The 19,125-nt window shown below is 43.7% G+C and overlaps 1 protein-coding gene across 4 annotated transcripts in view; it reads right to left on the bottom strand.

The window, feature by feature from the left end:
• The window catches only part of LOC117439815 (protein EFR3 homolog B), a 48,253-nt gene that overhangs the window by 14,076 nt on the left and 15,052 nt on the right, over positions 1-19,125 (bottom strand). For all 4 annotated transcript variants that reach the window (XR_004551195.1, XM_034075907.1, XM_034075906.1 and 1 more), the window contains 7 exons: positions 18,113-18,263; positions 11,958-12,079; positions 11,460-11,609; positions 6,437-6,571; positions 5,233-5,311; positions 4,745-4,880; positions 4,295-4,456 (listed from right to left, as the gene is read on the bottom strand). Coding sequence is in view for 3 of the 4 variants with exons in the window: in XM_034075907.1 (XP_033931798.1) it covers positions 4,295-4,456; positions 4,745-4,880; positions 5,233-5,311; positions 6,437-6,571; positions 11,460-11,609; positions 11,958-12,079; positions 18,113-18,263 (935 nt within the window). In the remaining variant the exon portion in view is untranslated. The remainder of the gene's footprint in view (positions 1-4,294; positions 4,457-4,744; positions 4,881-5,232; positions 5,312-6,436; positions 6,572-11,459; positions 11,610-11,957; positions 12,080-18,112; positions 18,264-19,125) is intronic.

Below are 19,125 nucleotides of genomic sequence, written 5' to 3'. Positions count from 1 at the left end.
CTGCGTACCAGTTATGTGCACCCCTGTACCAGAGCCATATTATTACTATTATATGGCTCTGCCCTGTACTACAGCAAGAGTATTCTCCGTCGGGACTTCCTGCAACAACACCACGCCGTTATCAAAGATGTTCTATTGAGAAGACGATCACTACGTGACAAAAGTTTTCAAAACCGTGGCTACTGAAATCAATCTTACTAACTGCTGCCTGTGCAATTTACTCCGCGCGAGTTGGCAGACTTTATTCTGCTTACTTTAACATCATTTTTCATGGTGGGGCTAAGCCATTTCTTGGTATGGGTGTAGCCTACCCCAGCCATACCCTGGCGCTGCCACTGGTTGCACGTATGGGGCGGGCCATTCTGCACATGCGTTAAATGCGTTAAATATTTTAACGCAATTAATTCAAAAAATTAATTACCGCCGTTAACGCGATAATTTTGACAGCACTAATATATATATATATATATATATATATAAAAATGTATCGTTTTGTAACTCGACCAAAAAAATCCACAAGCACAAGAGAGATACCATCCACCTCAGAAACCACCAGTGAACATGCAAGTGGCGAGGCGGAACCTGCTGCTGATGTAGCAGCTAATAAGGGTAAGCGCAAACGAGAGAAGACCCGAAAATATGCAGATAATTATCTGAAGTTTGGTTTTACCTTTAATGAGACAGATGGCATTGAATTTCCAATGTGTGTCATTTGCTCTACTGTTCTTTCAAATGAATCTATGAAGCCATCAAAGCTGCAGAATCACTTGGAGACAACACACAGCCACTTAAAAGACAAACCTGTTGAATACTTCCAAGCTAGCCTCAAATCCCTCCAAGGTCAACAGAAATTGATCAGAAAATCAGCCAGAGTTGGTGAGCTAGCTTTGAAATGCTCTTATCAAATTGCTCTTCGGATTGCCCAGAAGAAACAGCCATACACACTTGCAGAGGATTTAATATTGCCTTCAGCAACAGATATGTGTAAAACAATGTATGGGAATGATATTGACATTAACAAACTGAAAACCATTCCAGTGTCGGACACAACCATAGCTCGCCGTATAGACGAGATGGCATCTGATGTGAGGGTGCAACTGATAGAGAAGCTGAGGTTGGCAGATACAATTAGACAAGTCAACAGATGTGTCTAAGGACGCCCAGCTTCTGGCGTTTGTGCGCTTTGTCGATGATAAGGAAATGCAGGAGGAAGTTCTGAAATCTTCAAAGTGAATGATATTTTTTTCAGAGAAAATGACATTCCGTGGACAAAATGTATTGCGCTGTGTACTGACAGTGCAAGAGCCATGGCTGGTTTAAAAAGTGGACTAATCGCGCTTGTAAGGGATGTGTCTCCGCAAGTGATTTGGACGCACTGCATGCTACACAGGGAGTCACTTGTTGCCAAAGATATGAGCGCTGAATTGGCAGATGTCATGGACTTGGTAGTGAAAGTAGTCAATCTAGTCAAGAAGAGCGCATTGCAAACGCGTCACTTCTCTAATCTCTGTCCTGCCGAGGGAGAAGAACACACTGCGCTACTGTACCATTCCGAGGTTCGATGGCTTTCACGTGGAACAGTGTTGTCACGTGTGTTGGAATTGCGCAAGTCTATTCGGGAGTTTTTACTTCTCCAAAAGCGCACAGAGCTGGCTGCACTTTTCAGCGACAATGTTTGGGTCACCAAACTTGCCTATCTTGCTGATGTTTTTGCTGAGCTGAACAAACTGAACAGTTCAATGCAAGGCCCCAATACACATGCATTCATCTGTATGACAAAATGGAAGGCTTTCTAAAAAAAATCAAAAGATGGAGGGAGCGCATCGGGGAGGAAATATTTTCCAAGTTTCCATCAGTGGATGAGCTGGGAGATTCTGCTGTGCTCTCGCCCCCCGTAACACGCGCAATTCTTGCGCATTTGGAGTCGCTCGAGGGACAATTTGGGGACTACTTTTCTGAGGCTGACTCCTGGCGCAGGGACAAGACATGGATACTGTTTCCATTCACAGACAACGCAGCAGGCGGCACACGCCTGACAGTGACAGAGGAGGATCAGCTAATCGAACTATCCACGGACAGTACGTTCAGACACATATATGACACAAAACCACTCATCTCTTGCCAGAAAGACTTTCCGCAATTGGCAGGAAAAGCTATGATGAGCCTTTTGCCCTTTGCAACAACCTATATTTGCGAAAGTGGATTTTCCTCACTCACTTACTTGAAAAACAAATACAGGTCAAGGATTCACTGTCCTACATGTATGTTTAAAGTTAAAATCTGTGAATTATTTTAATAGCTCAGTGTTGTGTGCAAGATGTATATTTATAAATGGCAGTGGCACGGCCACCCTGTAACTGGCACTAATTTAAAGTTAAAACTTGAATCTGTGAATTATTTGAATAGCTCTGTGTTCCGTGCAAGATGTATGTTTATAAATGGCAGTGGCATGGCCACCCTGTACCTTGCACATGTTTAAAATAAAAACATGAATATATTAACCTGTGTATTATTTGAATAGCTTAGTATTGAATGTACAATAACAGAGTAGCTATGTTTATACACGGCACTAGGCCCCGTTTAATATAAAAAACAATTGTATGCCATACATATAGTAGGGGGGTCCCTGCTCCAGCTCTCCATCAGTTTGGGGTCCCTGGCCTGAAAAACGTTGAAGACCCCTGAGCTAATTGATCGGCTTGGGGAAGCCAGGTATATCAGCACTCTGGACTTGACGAAAGGGTATTGGCAGGTCCCACTTGAAGTAGCCTCAAGAGAGAAGACGGCCTTCGCCACCCCCACAGGGCTGTACCAGAATACTGTGCTTCCCTTCGGGCTTCATGGAGCACCAGCCACGTTACAGAGACTGATGGACAAGGTTCTGAGGCCACATCGTGAGTATGCAGCTGCCTATTTGGATGACGTTGTTATCCACAGTGACTCATGGGATAGCCATCTCATAAGGCTTGCAGCAGTGCTGGAATCTCTCCGCAGGGCGGGCTTGACAGACAATCCAAGTAAATGCAAGCTTGGACTGGAAGAAGCCGAATATCTGGGCTTCACCATTGGGCGGGGGAACGTTAGACCACAAGAAAGAAAGGTTCAGGCGATCCGTTAATAAAGAAACAGGTGAAAACCTTCTTGGGTCTGACGTCCTACTATTGCCGTTTCATCCCAAACTTCTCCACAGTAGCCTCTCCCCTTACAGACCTGACCAGAGACTCACAGCCGCTAATGGTCAAGTGGACAGGAGAGGCTGAACACGCCTTTGAGGGACTTAAGAGGGCTCTCTGCGCACGGACGGTGTTGGTGACCCCAGACTTCAGCCGGAGGATGATTGTGCAGACGGATGCGTCAGAGGTGGGCATAGGAGCAGTACTATCCCAGGAGGTTCACGGTAAGGAACACCCCGTCATGTACATCAGCCGGAAGCTGAACACAAGGGAACAAGGGTATGCTACTGTGGAGAAAGAAGGCCTAGCAATAAAATGGGCGCTTGAGCGCCTCCGGTATTACCTCTTGGGACGTCACTTCACTCTGGTAACTGATCATGCCCCACTGATCTGGATGGCAAATCAAAAAGACACAAACGCTAAAGTAAGAAGGTGGTTTGTCTCACTACAAGAGTTTAACTTCTCTATCATCCACAGAGCCGGAGCCAAGCATGGGAATGCAGATGCCCTGTCCCGTAGAGATGCCCTGTGGACCATGGTCACCTCTCCTCGGCCAGAACTGAAAGGGGGGGTGTATAAGGGACTGAGAGGCAGAGTAGTGGGAGACACCTACATTCCCAATAGGTGGCTCCACCCGCTTCCAATTAACAGTATTGGGAGCAGGTGTGGAGACCTCACACCTGGTGCTAATCACTCCCTCAAGGGAGACAAAGCACCCAGAGTTGCAAAGTTGTGTGTGGCAAATGGAGGGAGCAGGAGACTCCCAGCGTGAGGAAACAGTTTGTAAGCTGGTAAGTCGGTTAGCGGCCCGGCTACGTTAGCCTTTGTATAGTTAATGGTATTTTTGAGTTTAACAGCAATAAAGCCTCTTTTTTGGACTTGAACACTGCCTCTGTCGTGATTGCTGCACTACCACTTTTCTCTTTATTTGCCCAGTCCTGTTACAGAAGGAAGGATATGCAAAAGGAGAGAAAATGAACGCTCACTGGTGTCCACTCATAAAGGCAGACACAGACAATAGGAACAATTCTTGGAGCCTGTCTTGCAAAGCCTCCCACACACACACACACACACACACACACACAGTCGTTCTCACACAGACACAGCAGCCACTGACTCACCGATGGTCCTGATGACAGCTTCCTGCAGCTGCCTCTCCTCATGAGCTTTGATAATCTTGGTGCCGATGTTGGTGCTGCCGTCATAGGAGCCGGTCAGCTCGTAGTCCACACTCAGACGGAGCTGCCGCAGCAGGGTGTTGAACACCTCCAGCACTGTGGGACCTGCAAACAGTGACTCATCAAAACACTAGTTCAAACTGTCCATGCCTGATCCCGCCTGCGACATGCCAGCTGGTGTTTTTCTCTGTGTGTGTGTGTGTGTGTGTGTGTGTGTGTGTGTGTGTGTGTGTGTGTGTGTGTGTGTGTGTGTGTGTGTGTGTGTGTGTGTGTGTGTGTGTGTGTGTGTGTGTGTGTGTGTGTGTGTGTGTGTGTGTGTGTGTGTGTGTGTGTGTGTGTGTGTGTGTGTGTGTGTGTGTGTGTGTGTGTGTGTGTGTGTGTCAGTCTTCTCACCTACAGAGCCGCTGGCTGCAATGGCGGCTGCCTCCAGCAACACTTCCACTATCCCGGCTCGCACTGTGGCTGAGTTCTTGCTGTTAGCGTCAAGGTGACCGAGAAGCTGCTGGATGACCAAGTGAGAGTGCTGAGACTGGGAGGGCAGGAGAGAAAGAAGGAATTAAACCAAAAACTAAATCGAATAAACAGGAAAACTATAGGAAAAGAGGGAATTAGAAGTGGTGTAAATCTGTAACATGACATCAAGTCATTCAGAAAGGTCAAGAACTAGGGTGCTGGATAGCTTGGTGGGACCATATGTCTCCAATAAAGGGTGGATTTTGAGCATATTTCTAATTAGCCACTTTAAAACGTGTGATAAAACTTAGATACAAATATGGCACTGTGTGAATCCTACTTGGATCTGGATTTATAGACAAGGAGAAAGACAGAGAAAAGGGGTGATGAGGAGGTCTTAGTGGATATGTAGACACTGTATCACTTACCTGGATGGAGTACATTATGATTTTGAAGCAACGCACTGCAAAGGTCTTCCCCTCCCATAGAGAGTGGTTATCCAAGTGCCTGGAAGGGACACAGACAGGAGGACAGGGACGATGTTAGAACACATTGACAGGAGGTAGTGATGGTGAGGATAGCAAGGGATGAAGAGCAAATGTATAGTTTCTAATAAATCCCAGACATCAAGACTCAATCTGGGTTTTTTGTGGGTGGAGATCACTTATGTTAAATACATGTAAAGATGCCCAACCATAAGACGTATAACGATGTACTGCTATGTGAGAATAAAGAGACATTTATCTTTGTCTTTCATTGTTCAGTGTATTCAGCAACGTCCATCAAACATCAAGGTCGTCACTGCTGAAAACTGTGCACAGAGACAGAGAGGCGCAGGAGGACAAATATCTAAGGCTCGAAACAGACAGACACAGAGACGCTGCTGATGGATGGACGAGAGCCGGTCTCGAACAGAACATGACAAGTGAGATGAATTGTAGGGAAAATTGAGAGATAACTAATAATGATGGATTAAAGAGTTCAAATGGAATATGAATGTAATATTTAACTGTATAAAAAAAAATGGGAAGTAGGTTTGCAGTTGGATGTTGGAGTACAAAATGACTCGATAAAAGGCAGTAGACTTATAAGCAAAATTCAAAATGTGGCTGTTTAAATACACACTGTATTAGTTAGCTGTATTCATAGATAATAAGTGCTCAACAGACAAAATGAAAATTCAACTCAGTACGGAAATAAATAGTTAATGTCTAGAGCTCTAGGGGAAACAACTGAGAGATCAAAAACAAACATAGAAGAAAGAAGAGTAGCTCAGATTCAAACCACAGAGGAAGATGGATGGAGGGACATAACTTTAAATAAAACATGAATCTCAGAGGACCAGGTTCAGAGACATCAAAGTTCAATGACAACAGCATAGAAGATGACCTTAGAAAGATAAAGCGGTGAAACACAATTTCATTCAAATAAAATGTAAAATGTCTGCTAGTCATGCACCGGTCTGGAACTGTGTAACCTTGCCTTGACCTTGTTGCTTCGCCTACATGCGAGAGATACAAAAATACCGCAACATAGCATTAAGATGCATCCTTCCCTTGTAATTAATGCACCAGAAAATAAGCAGAACACAAAGGAAGGAATCACAGAAAGAGTTTTTAGGGGCTGTCTTACATCAGCACGGGCGTGACGGCGTTCTTGATGTTGCCATAGGCGGCTCGTCCCAGCAGCTCCCTGAAGCAGCGCTCCGTCAGCTCCACCGGGCTCTCCTTCTCCTTCTCCGACGCCTGCAGCGGAGAGGGGGAGCGGCTGGAAGGGAGCGAGGCAGGTGAGGAGGCAGAAAAGAGGGAGAGGAGGGAGGGGAAGTCGAGTCGGGAGGGGGGAGAGAGGGAGAGGCGGCGAGAGAGAAAATGAGAGAACAGAGAAAGGAGTTAAAAATGTAATTTATTCAATCATATTTCCACAAAGGTGAGATTTCTCACACAAAAGAAACACTCTGGACTGCCGTCACTGCAGCCTTGAGGTGACTTTTCCCTCCGCAGTGGAATTAAAAAATGTGTGTGTGAATTTGTGCAATGCCATTCTGTTATCACTATGAAGGACATGTTAGACGTGACAAAGTGTGTGTGTGTGTGTGTGTGTGTGTGTGTGTGTGTGTGTGTGTGTGTGTGTGTGTGTGTGTGTGTGTGTGTGTGTGTGTGTGTGTGTGTGTGTGTGTGTGTGTGTGTGTGTGTGTGTGTGTGTGTGTGTGTGTGTGTGTGTGTGTGTGTGTGTGTGTGTGTGTGTGTGTACTGACACCGTGTCCAGCCTGTCTCTGTTCTCATGCATAAAGCCTCCACTATAACTCCATCTTAGTCATGACTAGCCCCGGGTGGTCAACCAATGATGACATTATTTATTAACAGCCTCACTCTTTCATCAGGCCTGCCGCTGCTGTGGAGGTAATGAGACTTCCTGCCTCTCTGGGCGTTTCTAACTCAACTCTGAAAAAAGACACTGACATTTGAGGGGCAATGGAAAACATTAAAAGCAAGAAAAATAAAGGATTAATATTGGTTTTACTTTAAGGTCACACACTTAAATGAAGCCATTTTATTTTAGTGGTGTCAATGAGTTATAAACCGCTATGGCTGAAAGGTTTAGCATTTGTTCAGCGGTAGCTTATAATGCTTACGAATCCACTCCCATTGACCCCTATCGGATTGAAAAGTGCATCTTAAACCCCCTGTGGGAGACTTCATTCTGAAGTCAACCGAACAGCCTCTAAGTACACAGTTTTCAATAATGATTTGGAAACTCACAAGCATGCAACAACAACAAATCAGACATCCAACCATCTCCATCATCTCGAAGACTACTTGGCTAGGCAGTTTACCCTTATATCTGCTTTTATCAAACCATTTCCCAGAGGCAGTGTTTGAGTCTGTGGGGGGGCATGTTAAGGCCCTGACACACCAAGCAGTCACCAGAGGACTAGCCGACGCTGAAGTCGGCTGTTGCCTGGCCGTGTTCTCCTGCGTTTTGGCCATGTGTCGCACGGGAACACACCGCACCGACTTCAGTGCATGAGTGGCAATAACTCTCCTTACCAGCAGGCGGCGGTAGTGTGTATTCGTCATTCAAAAGAGGCAACAACCGGAAGACAGAGAAGGAGAAGAGTATCTTTTCTCCGTAATATCATACAGAGCTGGCCTCTCCTGGATCAAGGTGATGAGCAGGTCTTCGTTTGCATCATTCCAGATCGCCATGATGAGATGAAAATGAATAGCAGTCTGTGTGTGCCTTCTTAAATCGTTTGTTTACGTCCCTCACTTCCGCTTCGCTTCTCATGCACTGATTTGCTAGCTGAACAGCCAATCAGAGTGATTATTTGGTCCGACTACCAGACCCGATGCATGGCCGATTCAACATGTTGAATCGGCCATGCATCGGGTCTGGCAGTCCAAATAAGGCGTGTCACGGTCGACGGTGCGGGACACACCAACCTGACTACGGCGCCGCGAATGCCCGACAGCCTCTGACGGCCTCTGACTCCCAAAATCGGGTTGGTGTGTCAGGGCCTTTAAAGGCACGGATCATTTCTGCTAAACGTTTCTGCTGAGGCAACGTCTGGAAGAAAATGGCTTAGGGAACACAAAGTCTGAGCAGGCCCCTACACATTAAAACCAATAAATCAGCACGGGCCTCCCTGTCTGTGTGGCAGGCAGGGGAGTAAACACAAACATTTTTATTTATTTTTTAAAGGGGCCCTATTAAGCTCATTCTTAGGTTGTTATTTGTATTTTGTCCCTATATTATGACATGTTTCCATGCTTTCATGTTCAAAAAGGTCTTTATTTTTCACACACTGCCTTTGGTGGAGCACCTCTTTTCATCCTCTGTCTCAAACCAGAGCCCAGTCTGCTCTGATTGGTTAGCTGGCCGGATCTGTTGTGATTGGTCAACTGCTTTGAGATGTCTTGCCCCTTAGTCTTCTACATACAAAGAGTTGGAGCTCTAGCCAATAGAAGCAGTGTTACGTAGTGCTGTCACTATGTTGTTGAAGTAAACAAAGGAGTCCAATGGAGGCGTTTCAGTGAGTGTGTGGGAGAGAAGCTCCCTCTGGAGGGAACACAGGGATTTCAGCCTTTGCCATTAATATGCACAACAAACTATATAACACGATGCAGGGAAGGGAACAACCGAAAAAGCATAATAGGGTCATTTTAAAGGCTAAACGCAAACAAATATGAATTAAAGAAGAAGATTTTGCATGACAAAATGATGTTGGGAATTTGTAAATAACAACATATAACATCCTTCTATTTTTAATCAACTTTGGAATCTGGGCTCTAGCGTTATTGGAATTGGAATCTAGTTATCCTAACTTTAATAATAATAGTTTAGCCAAATGTGTATATGCATCTAGGCTAAAATACCAAGTTCAAACAAAATGAATAGACACAATTGTGCATCATTCAATAAAGATTAAGAATTTGAATGACGATCTTTTGAATGAAGCCTTAAACTATTCAGTTCAGCATTAAATCACTGTTTTTGTTCTTGAAGTATGACACACAAAATGGGTCTCTGGGAAAGATTGCAGGAGCACCACAAACGTCTAAAGAAATCTCAACTGTCCGAAGGTTTGGCTAAGACTGTCCCCGAGTTAGATCTTTAAATGAACACGTACATGTGCATGGGGATTAATGTAGAGAAGAGGCACCATCTGTGAGTTTAAGTAGACTGTACTGACTGCTGTAGGTTTTACGTCTGGTAATGACTGCAGATGCACAGCAGGGGCACAGAGAGAAGGGAATCGTGTCTCTCTGTTGGAGCCGTTCTGTCTGCTGTCCATCTGTCTCCGTCTCTTTCAATAAGCTCCACATTTCCATCACTGTACTTTCTATTATCTACCCTCCACCCAATCTTCCAATGTTCTCCTCGCTGCCCTCCCCCTTTAACTTGAGATGTCGGCATTGACGTCAAAGTGAATTTCACTATGTGGAACGCGGCCAAGAGAGGGAGGCTACAGACTCTCTCACTGGCAACCTCTAGCACTCAATGTAATTGTGATCCTTTTTTTGTCTCCAACCAATTCTGTTTATAATCTCTCCCCCCCACTGTCTTTTTTAACCTTTCTACCCTTGTCTTTGTCCTTGGAATACTGCAGGTGGGCAGCAGATGTCTGTGAGGGGATCAGAGCTGTCAGTAAGTTCTGTCAGTGATGATGAATGACATGGACAAATATGGCCTAACGCAAGACAAATAGCACCGGTCGCCTACAACACAATAACTCTTGACGTAGTGACCGAGACACAGCGGTCAATGTGACTCATTTTTGGTCATCAAGTTTAGTTTGCCACCACCTGTTCGTAATGACATGGTAATAACAGGGCTGTATTACCTGTCTCCTAACTGCAGTCACACCATTTTTGAGCCCTATATTTTTCTCACTTTTACTGAAAACAATTCTTTCAGTAGGTTGAATAGTCAACCAATTTTCAACAAATCAACATTATGATCAAAAGAGCCATTTAAAAAGGAACAGACAAATGATATAGGGAGGCTGTGGACTAGTGCGTTGGTGTTTGGATCAGGGCAGCACAGGTTCAAACCCCACTGCAGTCAGCATGTCACTTCACCCCAAATTGGTCCTGTGGCGATTGCCCACAGTATTGAGTATGTAAGTCGCTTTGGATAAAAGCGTCCAACAAGTGACATGTAATGTAAAATATAGTGGTGTCCAAAAGCACCTGGAACAAGGCATTCAATTCTCAAGGTAGTGGGTAGCAGGTAAAAAAAAAAGTTGGTTCTATTAAATACTGAGATTTTGATAAGTACCGGCTGCCGGGAAAAAGAGCTGACGACTTATTTAACTCTTGTCGGCTACTGTAATATATTCATTTTTGATTTCAATTAAATCGTTTTAAGAAACAGACGGGAGACCTCCTCACTCAGTAGAGCTGTTTCCGAAAACCACTGTGACAGCAACTTCACGATTGTGCAGTAAGCTTTAAAAAGTCCAATGAAACCAGTGCACCGTTCATAAACACCACACACAGATAGTTATGTGCTTAATAGGAACAAATTCATGAAATACCCTTATTTACATTGCGCTTTTTATAGCAGCCTAATTGTTTTAAGCGCATTGTAACACATCATAAAACAGGCAATGTTGTTAAAGTAACAGTAAGGGATTCACAGGGTTTGTTATATTAGTTAATTTTGCCATAGGAATATTTGATTAGTCATTTTAATCAACTAGAGTAGACATAGGTGAGATGTGATTAAGATATGTTCCACCTTTAAATGACCTTATTTAAGAGTATGTGTCTATTCTGTTAATACATCATTACTATCATTGTGGCATGTCCATATTAACTGAATAGTATAGACTGAAGGTGCCAATGATGATACAAAATTAAGTCTAATGATTCTTAATTATAACAATTATAATAAGTCAGGAAAATGTATACTTTTTACTATAAATAGATATTTACAGCCTTTGGTTAAAACACACCAGAAGCCTAATAATAAATAATGGAATAGAGGACACTGAATTTGACCTTTTCTGCGGTGGGAATGCACCCGGACCCCTCTGGGTGGCTACTGAGTGGACAATCCACATCCTTGTGGAGAGCCCAGATGTTTTTTTCAACAGACCTGATAAAACAGCAACTTACAAAGCCCAACCATTTTCCTGGTGCACACTCACCTCTCCGTGCGCTGTCCACTCTGCAGGTTGAAGAGCAGAGAGGGGACGATCTTGTCCATGTGTTGAGGGTCCCAGATATTGGCCTGCAGCTCATCGTTCACAGTCTTCCTCACCACACCCTGCAGGCCCTTGATCCCTGCCATGCGAATCCTAGCAGGCAACAGAAATAGAAGATCAGAAATCAGACACCAGACATCCTCTGACTGGCAACAGAATCTATAAATGGAGGATTTAATTTAGGAAATCTGGTTTTTGTCTTGTTTGTAGTCCAAATCTGTTAATCTTTAATCCTGCACAGCTATTTTTTAAACTTTCAAATATGTCACTTTGTCTATTTCCAGCAGATGACAAAAATCTATTTAAAAAAGATTGCATTTTTGTCATGAAGATATTAAAATATCGAGGGGGCAGAGGTAGTCTAAAAAAAGACTTCCTGAAGCCAGTCTAAAAAAAGCTGTTCAATCTGTCTCTAGCTCAATCGAGCATCTGTCCACTCACTTGGTGCGGATGTCGGGGTCCTCAAAGCTCGAGTGGCACATCTCACTGAAGCGCGACACGAAGAAGTCATAACTGCGGTGGTACGATGGCGTGTCCTCTTCTATGTTTGCAAACTTCACAAACTGAGAAGAGAAGAAGAGACACGGGAACAAATAAAACCTTTGTTCATGTCAAACATAACTTCTACAGCTCAAGAGATTCACAGTAATAAGTCTGCTCCTCGAAAGCTCTAGTTGGTAAAGAGTTTTCTTTTCAATTTGATTAAAGCCTAAATCCCCATGATGAATACTTTTCTAAGTTAAAGTCAAACCACAGCGCCATAACATCCTATTAAGTGAAGAGCAAAGGGCAGAGGGGGGTCTCTCCCACTGGGTCGTAAAATGTCACCATTTAAACACGCTGGCATTAAGCTTCACAACACTCTCCAATTCATAAATGATGAAGTGGATTTCTTTATAATTAAAGCAGAGCAGATGCTACCTGAAGCAAGAAGTAGATAACTAATTAACATTACAGCAGGTGGTGATAAACCTCATCTCCCCCTTTAAATATAAAGAAGAGTTTATGTTGAGAGTGAACATCTAGAGCCTTGTGAATCTATTTCCTGTGTACAAAATAAGTTCTTAGAGTGGTTTTGAAATGACAGAAAGTACCCTTGAGTAAATTAAATGAAGTACTTGTGTGCAACTGCTCAGCTGCTGCAGTAAATTGCTGAAGCAGCTGATACCCGGAAACTGCCCAGGCAGTAATACCGGGAAGCTTCCAGATATCAATGTATCAACTCAGAAATGCACGCTCTATCTGCACGAAAGCTGTAAGAGTAGGGTCTAAAACAGTGAGTGATGGATGGAGAGCTGAGATCATAACATTTCTGATGCTTTCCAAAGAGCTACACCGAGAGAAACTAACCCTATGCCCCGAGACGTTTTTTTATCACATCACATAAAGCAAGATGACAGAAACACTAACTCAGGTACTGATGTGTTGATGAGCTGGCTGGTGTTGGAAAGGGCTCTGCAGCACAAGGTGTTTAGGTCAGAGTGTGTGAGAAAACCTGGCCGGGCTTGAAGTCCTGTGGTGATAAACTCTCTAATCCGCTCCTTTCACCGCTCTGTGACACGGGTCTGCGGCTTCAGATGAGCCATACAGTGCACATTAAAAGATCACCTATAATGCAACATCTATTTTTTCAAGACTTTCATACATACATGTGTCCCCTCTGTGTCAAGAGATTCTGAAAGTTTCAGGAAAAAAGATTTGCTCGCTTTTTGTCCTGATCCATTTATATAAAAACCTGTCTGAAAATGAGCTGATCAGATTTTGGCCACTTTGTGATGTCATAATGGTTTTTTTGCTTCTATAACCATTAACCCCCCCCCCCCACACCTTATCTCCTCCTAGAGCACCATTGTGTTCTTTTTAACCAAATATCTCAGTTGTGTGTGTATGGACTGAGAATTAAAGTGAATCCCAATCAATATCTTTACATTGTTGAACTACAGGCGCTCTGAATGCAAAGCTTTAAATCCGAACATCCTTCCGCTCTGATCCACAATTAATTACGCAGCACTGATCTCTGTGTGTGTGCGTGTGTGTGTGTGTGTGTGTGTGTGTGTGTGTGTGTGTGTGTGTGTGTGTGTGTGTGTGTGTGTGTGTGTGTGTGTGTGTGTGTGTGTGTGTGTGTGTGTGTGTGTGTGTGTGTGTGTGTGTGTGTGTGTGTGTGTGTGTGTGTGTGTGTGTGTGTGTGTGTGTGTGTGTGTGTGTGTGTGTGTGTGTGTGTATTTAAATGGATCGGTGTATGGACCGGCATTTGCCCTAAATACACATCCATTAGCGTATGCAAGGGAGACAGATAGCATGAAGATTATGAGTGAGAGGCCGGAGTGTCTCTCGATGACTGCAAAGCTTCAGCACTGTGGTCTGCGGCTAATCTGATTTCCTTTATGTGCCCTCTGCTGATCCGGGCCACAGCGCTGATAGCCGCTTCCTACATCAGGAGATACTCATCACTCCCACTCCCTCTGCTGCTCTGATCTTACTCAAATACTAAGGCAGTTACCTCTCAAAGTTAACTTCACTTTCTGTTTGCAATCCTATCAGAGTAGGTAGGAATGTGCCCTGTCAACCTTTGATTACATATTAGATATATTACCCCTACATTTACTGAAATGGGCAACATTTGATGGCCGAAAAACCTAAAGCGCATTCGACACATTAATGAATAACAGTTGAAGGTACACTGAACAAAAATATAAATGCAACACTTTTGTTTTTGCTCTCATTTTTCATGAGATGAACTCATTTTCTATATACACAAAATAACCATTTCTCTCAAATATTGTTCACAAATCTGAAAAAAACTGCGATAGTGAGCACTTCTCCTTTACCGAGATAATCCATCCCACCTCACAGGTGTGGCATATCAAGATGCTGATTAGACAGCATGAGTATTGCACAGGTGTGCCTTAGGCTGGCCACAATAAAAGGCCACGCTGAAACGTGCAGTTTTGCTTTATTGGGGGGGTCTGGGGGGGTCCGAAAACCAGTCAGTATCTGGTGTGACCACCATTTGCCTCACGCAGTGCAACACATCTCCTTCGCATAGAGTTGATCAGGTTGTTGATTGCGGCCTGTGGAATGTTGGTCCACTCCTCTTCAATGGCTGTGCCAAGTTGCTGGATATTGGCAGGAACTGGAACACGCTGTCGTATACGCCGATCCAGAGCATCCCAAACATGCTCAATGGGTGACATGTCCGGTGAGTATCCTGGCCATGCAAGAAATGGGATGTTTTCAGCCTCCAGGAATTGTGTACAGATCCTTGCAACATGGGGCCGTGCATTATCATGCTGCAACATGAGGTGATGGTCGTGGATGAATGGCACAACAATGGGCCTCAGGATCTCGTCACGGTATCTCTGTGCATTCACAATGCCATCAATAAAATGCACCTGTGTTCGTCGTCCATAACATACGCCTGCCCATACCATAACCCCACCACCACCATGGGCCACTCGATTCACAACATTGACATCAGAAAACCGCTCACCCACACGACGCCACACAGACTGTCTGCCATCTGCCCTGAACAGTGAAAACCGGGATTCATCCGTGAAGAGAACACCTCTCCAACGTGCCAGGCGCCATCGAATGTGAGCATTTGCCCACTCAAGTCGGTTACGACGACGAACCGGAGTCAGGTCGAGACCCCGATGAGGACGACGAGCATGCAGATGAGCTTCCCTGAGACGGTTTCTGACAGTTTGTGCAGACATTCTTTCGTTATGCAAACAGATTGTTGCAGCAGCTGTCAGAGTGGCTGGTCTCAGACGATCTTGGAGGTGAACATGCTGGATGTGGAGGTCCTGGGCTGGTGTGGTTACACGTGGTCTGCGGTTGTGAGGCCGGTTGGATGTACTGCCAAATTCTCTGAAACGCCTTTGGAGACGGCTTATGGTAGAGAAATGAACATTCAATTCACGTCATTCATTTTGTGTATACAGTATAGAAAATGTTTTAGATCTTTGAGTTCATCTCATGAAAAATGGGAGCAAAAACAAAAGTGTTGCATTTATATTTTTGTTCAGTGTATTTATCGAAGTTTGAAATAACAAAAAAAGGCCTTCTCCTTTTTGTGATCAAGAATGTATGGCTCTGCAATTTTGTTATTGATTCAATTATATTCAAAGCACCCTTTGGTTCTGCAGTAAATAGAAACTGTAGATCCGGAATAAAACAATTAAACAAACACAATGCTAACAGTGAGCCTCTGAATTAGCCCCGAGCGAAAATGCTAACCTATTACTGCACCGAAAATCACTCCTAGCTCCCTTATTACTTACCCTAGCCGCACATCCAACACATCGTTTATGATCGCAAGGAGACACAGAATCTAACGGTGCCCACCTCAACACTGAAAGATACAAACTCGCGAGGTTATCCACAAAAACGTACATCAAAACAAGTGGCGCTAGGTACTAACATACGCCGGGCTAACGGCTTACCTTCCTCATTGTCTGGTCTAAACTGGTCTTCAATGGCATTACAACGATAAAAACGATGATGTAGTTAATCCATAGGTTAATATCCAATGGGGCTGTGTCCCCTTTGAAATGTTCTGATAATCTATAAGCAATACAACTGCAATTCCGTTATCTGCTGTCCGCTCTGTGCTCCGTGCGCTCTGGGTCCTGCAATACCATCCATTGATAGCAATACTAGCCTTTTTAGGGCTGTTTTCGACAGATGAGCGTGTGTATGCCAGTTTAATTAGTTGAGCTATAGAACACCCCCAATTCTCTATTGTGCGTCATAATAATAGCTACCATTTAGTTTGGACGCGATTGCGTTAATTAATAAGGTCACACTGTGTCAGTAAATACATGTGTGAGCTAGTAATCTGGTAGTGCTGCAATATTTACCTCTCTCTCGGCAGCTGAAGCAACTCGTTTGGTGGCTCAAACTTCACGTTTGTTGACACTGTCATTGTCTTGCGCGGCCGACGTGCTGGGACGGTCGGTGTTCCCGACTGCATACGTTGAGAAATCGAATATTGTGGGAACAGATCCTGGCTTCAATGTTTTGTATTGAACCAGGCATCCAGACTGGACTTTGAGCAGCTTCACATCCTTTAGTGGCAGCCTATGGAAATGTACTTCTTCCTTCTTTGTATAAAATCCATTTGTGCAGCCTGGGGCAATACAATAAACTCCTGACGACGACCGTTTTCTTGTAATGTAAACTACTGGTGCATTGCACGCCATGTTGTTTGTTATTGAGCTTTGGCCCAGGAAGCCAGTCAGTGACGTCACTGGAAAAGTCCCGGAGCAATGGAAGCGCCCATGGTCATTAGGCACGTATTTCAAAAAGTAAATTCGCGTATCTCGATCGTTTACATTGGAAATAGACTAGATAAATACATTTCCTAATGGTAATATTGTCGCATGGAAAGCAGTTTGAAAAGTGTTTCCATTTCCCTTTAAGCTCTAACTTTATTGGTCTTTGTATCGGTACTGGAGACATTTAAAAAAGATATGTCATGTATTGCTATATAAGCATTATATCGCAGTCTTAGTGTTGCCAACTCGTTTCTAACATGCAAAAAGACAAACAAATGCGTCTATGGTCGGTGTATTTTCGACCTTTCCAATCCAGACGAGATCTCTCTCCCCGTCTGTGTGCGAGGGGGCGGGGCAGTTTACACACACGCAGCTGCTACATGCAGCAACACACACACACGGAGGAGATGGCGGAGAGAACGCGCTCCGAGGTGTGGTTAAACTATAGCCGTGTCGATGTGGACAATACTCGTTACCAAAAGTGGAATAAGAGTTTAGCATGTAAGGGCGGTAACACGAGCAATGTGTCTAAACATTTAGCAAAAGTGCTCCACATCCAGACGGAGGAATGCACCGGGTTGGACTGTCTTTCTAATAGCTCTGAAGCCCCTTCCACGAGTAACGTTTCCACGCCAGGCGTTATGTATGCTAGCAGCAACACACCGAGTTAACTACATTATACAAACATGGGTTAATGATTAGAGGTAACTGAGTTATTTATTTTGTTAAAGTTTCAGCTATTCTGTTTACAGTTCTGTCATCAGATTATTTAATACGATTTGTTAAAACACTGTTGTTTCTTTTGATGTGAAATATTATTTATTTACTTTAAATAAAAAGCAATGTTAGTTTTGTTCACAATTTGTTTAGTTAATTTAATAATATATGTATTTTTGAATCAAGTATTCATCTTTATTGTCTTCATTGTTAGTTTCCACATGCCTAAAACAACCTCAAGCTAAATCTAAAAGTTGATGGCTAAATAAGAGCGTTTGAGAAATTGTGCATACAGTAATAGTCCGAATAGTCGATTAATCGTTTCATTAATCGATAGATTAATCGATTATCAAATTAGTTGTTTGGTGCAGCCCTAATGTTTACCATAACTTTTACCACAGTAACGTTTATTATAGATATGTTTCACACTGTACTTCTTTCATACAGCTGTATAGTCATAGCTAAACCGAATGCTCATCATGAATTAGGATCAAAGCCAGCATTTTAAAAATCTTACACTGTTTGTTGTTTTTCATTGCTGCAAAACTATTAAACATCTGATGGACTCTTTAAAGTAGTGATACGATGGTGTATACTCACAGAGTTGGTTCCTAGGATCTGCAGGCTGGGCTTGTCGGACTCCAGCAGCTTCCGCACCATCTTAAGGAAACTCTCCACAAACAGGTTGATGCTCTGACAGTGGCACGCCATCAGCAGCTGGTCCAGCGCCTCCATGGCTATACACACATACCTGAGGAGGAGGAGGAGGAGGAGGAGGAGGAGGAGGAGGAGGAGGAGGAGGAGGAGGAGGAGGAGGAGGAGGAGGAGGAGGGCAAGCACACACAGAAACATCTGGATGACAATATCTGTGTCTGGATATCTTATATGGATAATAAAGTATGTGCGTATTTCTTTTAAATCTCTAAACTCCCATAGCTCTGGAAATATTAAAGTACATATATAGATCAGGGTTTCCGTTAGCCGGTAATTACCGGTTTTTAGCTGGTAAAATGTATAAAAAACCGGTAAATTCAAAACCTGACGGTCAAAATGTCTGGTAATAATTAGGGAAGCTCCGATCGATCGGCCGCCGGTCATTATCGTCGATATTCACTCTTAATAGTTTGATCGGTGCTCTCTATAAAGGCCGATCAGGAGAGCTGGATCTGATCGATATGGACATAAACGCGAGTGAAGTGTAACCGGACGGAGAGAGAGATCAGATCAGCTGCTGAGTCTGACCGAGACACGCAGCTCTGCACAATCACCTGAAGCCCCGTCCTCTGTTTAGCAAGCTGCAGGAGCTGCATGAGAAACTGATGGGCTGTCAGGAGAGAGGGGGAGGGAGAGGGGAAAAGAGAGGATCCGTTTCTCCCGTGTTATTATTCAAAGTTGATGTAAACTTCTGAATAATGTACGTTATCTACTACAAATAGTTTGTTTGAATGTAATAATTATGTTGTGGAATCATTTATTGAAAAATTAATCTGAATTTTTTCGATCTGTTACGATTATAAACTGAAGCAATATAAAAATGAGCCCTGTGAACTGAGTTTTAAACATCAGCATATCTGCTCATAGTCCGGTAAATTACCTGCTTACGGAAACTCTGC

Source organism: Pseudochaenichthys georgianus, chromosome 24, assembly GCF_902827115.2.
Source record: "Pseudochaenichthys georgianus chromosome 24, fPseGeo1.2, whole genome shotgun sequence".
Taxonomy (NCBI): Eukaryota; Metazoa; Chordata; class Actinopteri; order Perciformes; family Channichthyidae; genus Pseudochaenichthys; species Pseudochaenichthys georgianus.
The sequence above is the reverse complement of the archived record's forward strand: the minus strand, read 5'-3'. Positions and strand labels throughout refer to the sequence as shown.